Source organism: Sinocyclocheilus rhinocerous, unplaced genomic scaffold, assembly GCF_001515625.1.
Source record: "Sinocyclocheilus rhinocerous isolate Xijiao unplaced genomic scaffold, SAMN03320098_v1.1 scaffold1128, whole genome shotgun sequence".
Taxonomy (NCBI): domain Eukaryota; kingdom Metazoa; phylum Chordata; class Actinopteri; order Cypriniformes; family Cyprinidae; genus Sinocyclocheilus; species Sinocyclocheilus rhinocerous.
This window is the reverse complement of record NW_015632731.1, coordinates 224,030-233,895: the sequence shown is the minus strand read 5'-3', so window position 1 is coordinate 233,895 and position 9,866 is coordinate 224,030. Positions and strand designations below refer to the sequence as shown.

The window sequence follows — 9,866 nt, the reverse complement described above, 5'->3', positions numbered from 1 at the left end:
GCCATTAACACCACTATTGTTTTCCCCAAAACACAGGAGATACAGAGGACAAAAGTGATCCCAAATGCTGTGTGACGCAACATACAGGACCACTCAGTGGGCCGACCAATAAAAGTAAGTGAACAGAGGAAACACAGAGTCAGTGAGAAGAGCAACAGGAAGCTCAACTCTGAGTTGTTGGCTCTAACTATAGGTGTGTTTCTGTAAATGTAAAAAATCAGCATGATCACTATTGTGAAAAAGACCCCAACTAAAGAAAACAATGCCAAAAGTATCCCCATTATTTCATCATATGAGAAGAATTCAATTTCTTTTGGGATGCAGGCATCTCCTCTTGTATTTGACCACTGAGCAATAGGGCATTTGAGGCAATTAATAGAATCTAGAAAGAAGAAAATAAAATTAAAATAATTAATTCTATTTAAAATACTAATCAAGCACTGTCTCCAATTTTGTAACAAAACACATCTTCAAATAATATTTGTTTTTTAATATAACAGACATTTCCATTATTGTTTCGTAATAGTTATGTACCTGTGTTGTTACTAATCTCTCCTGGAGGGCATAGTATACAATCGTAACAACAGACAGGTTTTCCTTTCTGTACAGCTTTTCTGGTGCCTGGGGGACAGCTCTCACTGCATTTAGACACAGGCACCTGCACAATTCAAATACAAGCACAAAAAAAATATTATATTTACTTCATGAGTTGTAATTCAAATATATATAAAAAAGTGTGTGTGTGTTTAAAAATGTATAGAAAAATCTCTACCAGATGTCTTCCTTCTCTCCAGACTACCTGAACATTATTAATGGAGAACCGCTGACCTTTAGGCAAAGAGGCATCGTAATAGCCAATAGTTTCCACCTTCATTTTGCCTTTATTAACACTTTGTAGATTGATCAGCTCATATCTTGCTGGTGAGTCTCCGTTGTTATCAAAAAAGACATTTTCACGCCCAGCTGTTGTGAAATTTATAGACTGCAAGGAATTTAAGACCTTCAGCAAGCACATTAAATAAAAATGTTAGTGTCTTCAGGCTAACTGATTGAAGTATATGTGTAATTTGTGACCCTGGACCACAAAACCAGTCATAAGGGTCAATTTCTCGAAATTGAGATTTATACATCATCTGAAAGCTGAATAAATGGTTTGATGTATGGTTTGTTAGGATAGGACAATATTTGGCCGAGATACAACTATTTGAATATCTGGAATCTGATGGTGCAAAAAAATCAAAATACTGAGAAAATCTCCTTTAAAGTTGTCCAAATGAAGTTCTTAGCAATGCATATTACTAATCAAAAATTAAGTTTTGATATATTTTTACGGTAGGAAATTTACAAAATATCTTCATGGAACATGATTTTTACTTAATATCCTAATGATTTTTGGCATAAAAGAAAAATCGATAATTTTGACCCATACAATGTTTTTTTGGCTATTGCTAAAAATATACCCAAGCGACTGGTTTTGTGGTCCAGGGTCACATTTATTTTATTCTGGCAAAAACATCTGGTCTCACCTGCCAAGGCTTTATTTCGACAAGTTTTAGACAGGAGGAATTAGAATTTAAGCTTTTGTTTTGATCACACGAGAGAAGATTATTAATTGCATGAGCTACTGCATAAACGGCTTTATATATATTGTTTGAGAATCTTAAGTCAGTCAAGTCAGTGAAAGAGTTTTGCACATCCCTCAAGTTCTCAGAGCCATTACATGTCTTTCTTATTTCACTTGGATTCAAAGAACAGTCAAAGACATGCTCCCAAAAGTCTTTGAGAAATATGCTGCTAGGAAACTGAGAGGGGTTAACTTCCTGTAGAAAAAGGTCTAGTCCAGGTATTTGAGCATTGCGGACAGTGAATCCTATAGATCCAATGAGCAAAGTGTGACCGTTGATATCAGCTAGAGAGTCATCTGTGATCCAGGCATCACTTCCGATCCACTGCAGTCCTGTAATGTTCTGCTTGTATAACTCATCCACCAGTATCTTGATCTCTCTGTGCGACATGAAAGCCATTATTACCTTAGATGTGGAGGTTCTGATAATATTCACAATTCTAATTATTTCATGGTATAGACTGGTACTTTCAAAGGCTTCTGAGTATTCAATACACACTCCTTCCTCATTAGCAGCCTTAATAAAAGTGGTTATTCCATTTATTCCATAATCATTTTTATTGCTTAATGCCCCAACCCACATCCAGCCAAAATGTCTGACCAGCTGGGCCAGTGCTCTGCTTTGATAGTAATCACTGGGAATAGTTCGGAAAAAGGAAGGGTACTCCTTTCTGTTGCTCAAACAAGCACATGTTGCAAAATGACTAATCTGTAAAGACAGAGATAGTGAAAAGATAAACATTTATAAAAAAAATAATAAAAAAAAAAGATACATGAAAGTACTTTCAAATGTATTGAATTAGTGTCCTTATTTGAAATTTCCACCTGGAAAATTTTAATTATAACTACACATAAAAAAAATTATGAAGATAAAACATAGCTTACCACTGGTATATGAAATCTTCCAACAATCTTCGCAAAGCTCATGGTTGGTGTTGATCCAGAATGTCCAATAATGGCTTGGACTGTTGGAGGTTTAGTGCAGTTTGCTCCTGTTTCTGACTGATCTAGACCATTTACTAATGTCATCACAGCTCTTAGTATGTCTGTGGATCCACAGTCATTGTAAATTTTATAGCCCAGTTTAATTCCAGGGATAATGTCTGTGTCCCTGTTTATTTCATCTATTGCAAACATCATTGTGTGAGCAAACTTGAATTCCCTGAAACTGAAACTTTTGGGAATTTTAGTCAGGCATGCTGTATTTTTACTGAAGAGGATTCAGCACAATAACAATAAATGTAAAAAATAAATAAATAAACAAATTGAGAAAATGAAACCATGGTACTAACACATACATACTCTTTGCATGGACGTATTTCCGGCATTTTTGTAAAGGACTCTGTGTAGCCATCTTGTCCGGTGCGGAAGGAAAATATACCCCCAATTATCAGGTCTCCATCTTTCTCCATTTCAGGCAGCACCCTGTGCCCCTGTGGTGTGCAGTCAGGCTTGTCTGCCTGGGTTATCAGGACCATCAAAAGCAGCTGAAGTATCAGCATGGCAGTTCTGGTTCCTGCCTGTTGCCGACCACTGCATTTATACAGTGTGGGAAGCCCAAACAACTCATGGCATCAGTTCTCTCAGGGGACTGAAAGTACCAATCATAGTTTATTCTTCTCTAAGCAGTAAATTGTTTTGCTTTTGCAGCCCCTAATATTTCCTTCTGTAAATTAAATTTATTTATTTATTTACTTGCTTGCTTGTTTGCTTGCGCAATAAGTGCCAAATTTGGATTTGTGTGCTAATAGAACTACCTGATGTAAAATGCATAGAAAACAGTGAAAAGTTGTTAATTAAATAAGTCCAGCAATTTAATCTTAGGAATTCAACTGCAATCAAATATCAAAATGAATACTACAATTACCAACATTAGATTAGTTCCTTTCAGCTGCGATCCATGAGAGAATTTTCAAGGGTGACTGATGTGTAAATTAATTTTGATCAAATCTGCTATCCATACAGTACAGCAATATATATATATATATATATGTGTGTGTGTGCATTTTATTTACTTACTTATTTGCAAGATAAAATGCTCAAGGAAGAAATCCCCTCTTCTTTATCCCAGGACATAACGATATCATTAAACATCCATTGTAGCTGATGTGTTGTGTGTTTCTGATACATATTTAATTGTTATATAAAAGACATTTCACGTTGCATTTTATTTATTCATACCTTACCATATTTACAAAATTGTAATAAAAGGTATTTTATTGGATAATAAATTCACATATGTTAGTCTGCTGTCTTAGTTTGATGCCATTTTGCCCATCATATGCTTTTTGGAATTCTTCTCCGGTTTAAGTAAAATCACATAGCATTTTGGGAGAAAAATGCAGAAAAGTAAACCAAAACTTGAAGCTAAAATAGCAAATATCTCTACTGCCACAGTAAACTTTCCAGGAGAGCTTACATAAGCTGGAATAAAAGCAATCCACACAGCACAGAATATGAGCATACTGAATGTGATGAATTTGGCTTCATTGAACTTATCAGGCAATTTACGGGCCAGGAAAGCCAAAATGAAACACAAAAGAGCAAGCAATCCTATATAACCCAGAACAGCCCAGAAACCTATAGATGAACCTACATCACACTCTAAAATGATCTTTTCCTTGACGTAATTTAGATTTTTAAAGGGAAAGGGTGGAGATATTGTTAACCAAAGCACACAAATAAGCACTTGTATAAGAGTGAATCCAAGAACACTAAATTCACAAAAGAGCAAGCAATCCTATATAACCCAGAACAGCCCAGAAACCTATAGATGAACCTACATCACACTCTAAAATGATCTTTTCCTTGACGTAATTTAGATTTTTAAAGGGAAAGGGTGGAGATATTGTTAACCAAAGCACACAAATAAGCACTTGTATGAGAGTGAATCCAAGAACACTTGAATTTCTGTTGAGGAGGCCCAAACCATTTCATGACATTACTTCCTGGAATTGTAGCCCTGAAGGCCATTAAAACCACAACTGTTTTCCCCAGAACACAGGAGATACAGAGGACAAAAGTGATCCCAAACGCTGTGTGACGCAACATACAGGACCACTCAGTGGGCCGACCAATGAAAGTAAGTGAACAGAGGAAACACAACATCAGTGAAAACAGAAGCAGGAAGCTCAGTTCTGAGTTGTTGGCTTTCACTATTGGGGTATTTTTATATTTGAAGAATATGACAGCAATTATCATTGTAATAAATGTCCCAACAATAGAAATCATTGTAAGCAAGATTCCCATGATTTCCTCAAAAGACAAAAATTCGGTCTCCTTCTCAACACATCCATCCTTTTGCAGATTTGACCAGAAGTCTTGATGGCACCGCATACATGTTACAGAATCTGTATGAAGTGCAATAAATAAAGTAATAATAATAATAATAATAATAATTGACAAATTTAACGTTTAATGTGGAATTATTACATTAAATGTGGCTTTGCCTAGTTGTAGCTACATTTACTCAGTTTGTGTATTTATTTATTTATTCATGTATGTATGCATGCATTTTACCTGTAGTGTTACTGATTTCTCCCTCTGTGCATGGGATGCAGTCATAACAACATATAGGCTTTCCTTTCTTCACAGCCTTCCTAGTGCCAGGGGGGCAGCTCTCACTGCACACAGACACCGGTACCTGTGACAAATATTTCAACTTTATACACTGTTGAACATATTATTGTATCTATACAATGATAAAGTTAATCATCATACACAGTTGACTTTTTATTATTTATTTATTTTATTTTATTTATTTTTTTATTTTATCCTCACTTTTGTTACATTATTTGCCCATACAATTGAATCCATATTCACTGCCAAACAATCTTTCACAGGAAGAGAGGCATCATAAAGCCCAACAGTGACAAATTCATCATGTTTTTTTTTACTTGGTTGCCAATTTATTACTTCATATTTTGCCACTGCTTCACCATTCTCATCAAAGTAAACCTCCTCACCATCCTTGGTTTTGAAACGCACCTTTTGCAGGTGTGTCAGAAACTGGGGGGAAAAGGTAGGAGAGAGAGAGACAGAATTTTTTAAATGTTAATCAGTCATTGACCAAAATGTTTAATTCAAGAAATTATATGAGCTCATTCTAAACTTAGTGTTAACCCACTGTTAAAGGATTAAGCTGTTTCTTTGAGGCACATTTTTCCTTGCAGCCCAGAAGATTATGAAGTGTATGAGCAACAGCATACACTCCTTTGTACACATTGCTGAAGATGGGCATGAGTGACATATCTGTAAAAGTGTTTTGCATCTGGGACAATTCCTCTTTGCCTGTACATGGAGTTGTGAACCTTGAATCATTCTTGGTCGAGTATTTACACTGAAATAGGGCTTCCCAGAGCTCTGTAAAAATGACACTTCCTGAAGACTTAAGTGGCTTGATGTCTAGAATAAATTCCTTTAGACCTGTCACTTGTGTTTTGGGTATAGCCAGACCAACTGCCCCTTGTAGAATGTGATGCTTATCCATACTGGCAATGACTGAATCAGAGATCCAACCCTCAGTACCTACCCACTGGTATCCAGTAATATTGTATTCAACAAATTTATGCAGCAGAACCTCCAAGTCCCAGTGCACAAGAAATCCCACAATCACTCGTGAAGTAGAGCTTTTAATCTGCTCAATTATCCTTATTACTTTATCTTCAGGGTAGGTTCTGAAAAATGGGAGAGAATATTCCAAACAGATACCCATCTGTTCTGCCATCTTTGTGAAAGTGGCCATACCATTATTACCATAATCATCATCCGTTCTTATGGCTCCCACCCAGGTCCAGCCAAAGTGCCTAACCAGTTCTGCCAGTGCTCTACTCTGATAGTAATCACTCGTAATAGTTCGAAGAAATGAAGGATATTTGGTTTTGTCACTGAGACACTCACAGGTGGCATAATGACTGATCTAAGAGACAATTAAATAGTGTTTTATCTTATTTTAAGTAATCATGAGTGGCTTATATTTCTGAATGAAATTATTATTATTTCTTTTATAAACAATATTTTGATAAAATAACTTGACTGTACAGTCATATTGGAAATAGTTTTCAAAAAGAGTAATTAATACCATTGGAAGTTTAAATGGTCCAATAGTTTTTGCCATCGCCATGCATGCTGATGAGGTTGTGTCTCCTAGTATGGTTTGCACATATGCTTGCTTGGTGCAAGGTCCAGCTGAGGAAGTGTTTTCATGTCCATTAGCAAGAGCCATAGTCACTCTAACAGCCATTGCCATCGAACCACATGTATCATAGATCTTGTAGCCTAATGAGACCCCGGGTAGCAAGGTGGAACTGTTATTGATTTCCTCCACAGCGAAGAGCATGGACTGCACATACTGGAAGTCTCTATAATTAAGACTTGGTTGGGAAAAAAATATTCAAGTGAATCATTACATTCAAGTGAATCTTAAAATTATATTCAAAAAAGTATATATTCTTGCAATTATATTTTACTGAAACTGTTAGCTATGTATACATACATTTTGATATATTCTGATTCAGATGTTGCCTACCTGATGCAATTCAGTGGAGGTGGTGTAACAGAATATGTTATTTGTCTGATCTCCCAGCTGCTATGGAAGGAGAAAACACCTCCAATTATGATGTCTCCATCTTTCCATAACTGAGGGTATACAGGCTGTCCTTGCAGAGTACAGACAGTTTCATTAGCTCTGGTAAAAGTAATGATGGTCATTACTACGTGCATGAGTGCAAAGAATGACTCCATCCACCCACTGAATATATGCTACTCAGAGACGTACCCGGTATGATATTGTAATAGGCAGAACAGAAAGGATTTTGCGATATTTATAGCGATGAAAGGAACTAAACCTCTATGGGAAAATTACACAGTTGAACCGTTAATAAAGGAGGTGCTCCATCCTGACATTATTATTATTATTATTATTATTATTATTTTATGCATTTATGTATTTTTGGTCAGTCTAGCCTTTTTTGATTGTTTGTTTGTTCAATAATTGTTTAGAAAGTGGAGGTTTTTGTCATTTGAGCAGTAAATTTTATTTAATTGCTGATATTGCCCATTATGAACTCTACAGTCTTATCCTTTTTGTTTGTTGAACATAACCAAAAAAGCATAATTAACTTGGCTGAAATCCTTTCGTGATTGTACTATATACAAATATTTGCTAGGAAACAAAGAGATACAAATATTTACTATATAAAAATATTTTACAAAAAAAAAAGTAAATGAAATCCACACAGACACTACATTATAGGGTGAATTCACTTAAATTATATACACAATTTAATATAAGGTGTCCCCAAAATGTGCCCCCAAAAATGTGTCTTGAAGTTTCAGCTCAAAATACCCCACAGATCATTTATTATACCATTTTAAAAATGCCCATTTTGTATTGCTCTCTGAACATTGTCTTATGATAAGTGAATGGAGAATTGTATCCGTGATTCTGCAATAATTTTTTATCATGTACCATCAAAATATATGCAGTAGAGGGATGATAATAATAATAATAATAATAATAATAATAATAATGTGTAATAATAATAATAATAATAATAATAATAAGCGTATTAAAAAAATCAGTTTAAAATTCTGATATATGGGCGCACACATCCAAAGCACGTGCACAAGGTGGCTGTCACAAGGCATGTGAGTACTAAACTAAGTTCTATTTCATGTCTTATTGTGCTTAAAATGTCAAATACACACACGGTTATGTCAAAAACACAACATTTTATTAATTTATTTATTAACAGTTATGTCTGTGAATGTAAACAGGTGGGAAAGAAATTGCATATTTATATTAGATCTGTTTATTAAGAGCAGGGCCGTAGCTGGGCTTTTTATGCAGTGATTAAAAGCAATCTGAAGCGGACTGTATTTTGAGATGTTTAAGAGCTGAAGACTGCCCCAACAAACATAAAATAACACCAGAAATTGCATAATTTTTCTTTTATTAGCTGAAAGCAAAGGCACGCTACATTCACGCGGAGGCTTCAGTCTGTTGTGGAAAAGCAGAGGCTGACAACGAGCGAAAACGGGCAGAAATATTTGTGTGCTATCAGTGTGCGAATTAATGGAGGTTAATACATATCTACATGAATATGTGCCCCACTTCTAGAAAACCTTGCTTATTCAATAACGTGCATTTACTGCATGGACGGGGCAAGAACAAAGTATAAGCGTTTAAAATGCATGTATAAAGTTCAGTTGAAAGCTTACCCATTTTGACTGGCTGTTGAATGTAAGAAACAAACTGCCTGCTTAAATGACCACAATGTTAGAAACAACAACACCAAAATAAGAGCTTGTGCGATGAAAGTTGCGTTCGTTACTACATAGAAACAGTCGGCTCACGAAGCGTTTTCTTTCAGAATTTTCATAGGATAAAAGTAAAAACGGTTGCAATATAAGACCTTTAAAATGTACATTTTCTGGTCTGCCTCAGCTCCAGCCATCTCAACAGCGCTCAACAATGTCAAAATGATTGAGATGACCAATCAAATCAACGAAGGCAGGCCTTACTGTTCACAGAAACTGTGAATTTCACCGCGGCACTTCAGTGATGGTACGAAGTAGCTAAACGTGTAATAGCTATTTTACAATTGTTTTACAATGACATAAACGACCAACAATATCCAGTGAATTGAACTGAATGTAGGCCTGTCATTTGTGATTCATGTAATTCATAGCCATGGTCTAAGTTAATTGAATGTGACGAAAATAGCATTTTTTCTGTTTTGCGTTTTCAACATATTAGGAATACAAATAAAATTGAATGGTGCATATTTTAAAATAATAATATTATTTGCAGTTCAGATTGATTACTTTGCAAAAAAAATATTATTCTTGTTATTTTGCTGTTCTTTTTTTCTTCTTTTAATTTATTCCCCTAAATCAATTTAAATCCTATATTTATTTAGTTCCTTTAAATAAATACCAGTACCATAGAGGTCTGGGCCAGTATTCACAAAACATTTTACCTTACCACTAAGAGTTCTCCTAAATAGTTTTTAGCTAAGAGTTTTCTCTCAAAACCTATTCACAAAGCTGTTGAGACAAACTTTTACTAAGGAATAGACAGAAGTCTTAAAGGGGTCATATGATGTTGCTAAAAAGAACATTATTTGGTGTATTTGGTGTAATGAAATGTGTTTATGCGGTTTAAGGTTCAAAAAACACATTATTTTCCACATACTGTACATTATTGTTTCTCCTCTATGCCCCGCCTTTCTGAAACGCG

The 9,866-nt window shown here is 35.2% G+C and overlaps 2 protein-coding genes across 2 annotated transcripts in view; both read right to left on the bottom strand.

Moving 5' to 3' along the window:
- The window catches only part of LOC107742935 (extracellular calcium-sensing receptor-like), a 5,133-nt gene extending 2,342 nt beyond the window's left edge, over positions 1–2,791 (bottom strand). The window contains exons 1-5 of the mRNA XM_016556021.1: positions 2,510–2,791; positions 1,527–2,333; positions 773–1,000; positions 535–658; positions 37–382 (exon numbers count right to left, since the gene is read on the bottom strand). Of these exons, the coding sequence (XP_016411507.1) occupies positions 37–382; positions 535–658; positions 773–1,000; positions 1,527–2,333; positions 2,510–2,764 (1,760 nt within the window). The 5' untranslated portion in view covers positions 2,765–2,791. The remainder of the gene's footprint in view (positions 1–36; positions 383–534; positions 659–772; positions 1,001–1,526; positions 2,334–2,509) is intronic.
- Positions 2,792–3,878: 1,087 nt separating this feature from the next.
- On the bottom strand, positions 3,879–7,366 carry LOC107742931 (extracellular calcium-sensing receptor). Its single transcript, XM_016556018.1, has 7 exons — positions 7,152–7,366; positions 6,705–6,996; positions 5,751–6,542; positions 5,405–5,632; positions 5,144–5,267; positions 4,527–4,974; positions 3,879–4,338 (listed from the first exon to the last, which is right to left on the bottom strand). The coding sequence occupies exons 1-7, from the start codon at positions 7,364–7,366 to the stop codon at positions 3,879–3,881; spliced, it is 2,559 nt and encodes an 852-aa protein (XP_016411504.1).
- Between the last annotated feature and the right edge of the window lie 2,500 nt (positions 7,367–9,866).

Bases quoted from the DNA above. Each gene is read 5' to 3' on its own strand.
- LOC107742931 (XM_016556018.1), bottom strand. From the start codon at position 7,366: ATGGAGTCATTCTTTGCACTCATGCACGTAGTAATGACCATCATTACT. The intron at 6,543-6,704 runs GTATTAATTACT...ATTGTCTCTTAG, and splicing joins GACCATTTAAACTTCCAATG to ATCAGTCATTATGCCACCTG. The intron at 4,975-5,143 runs GTAAAATGCATG...CACTTCATACAG, and splicing joins AGAAATCAGTAACACTACAG to ATTCTGTAACATGTATGCGG.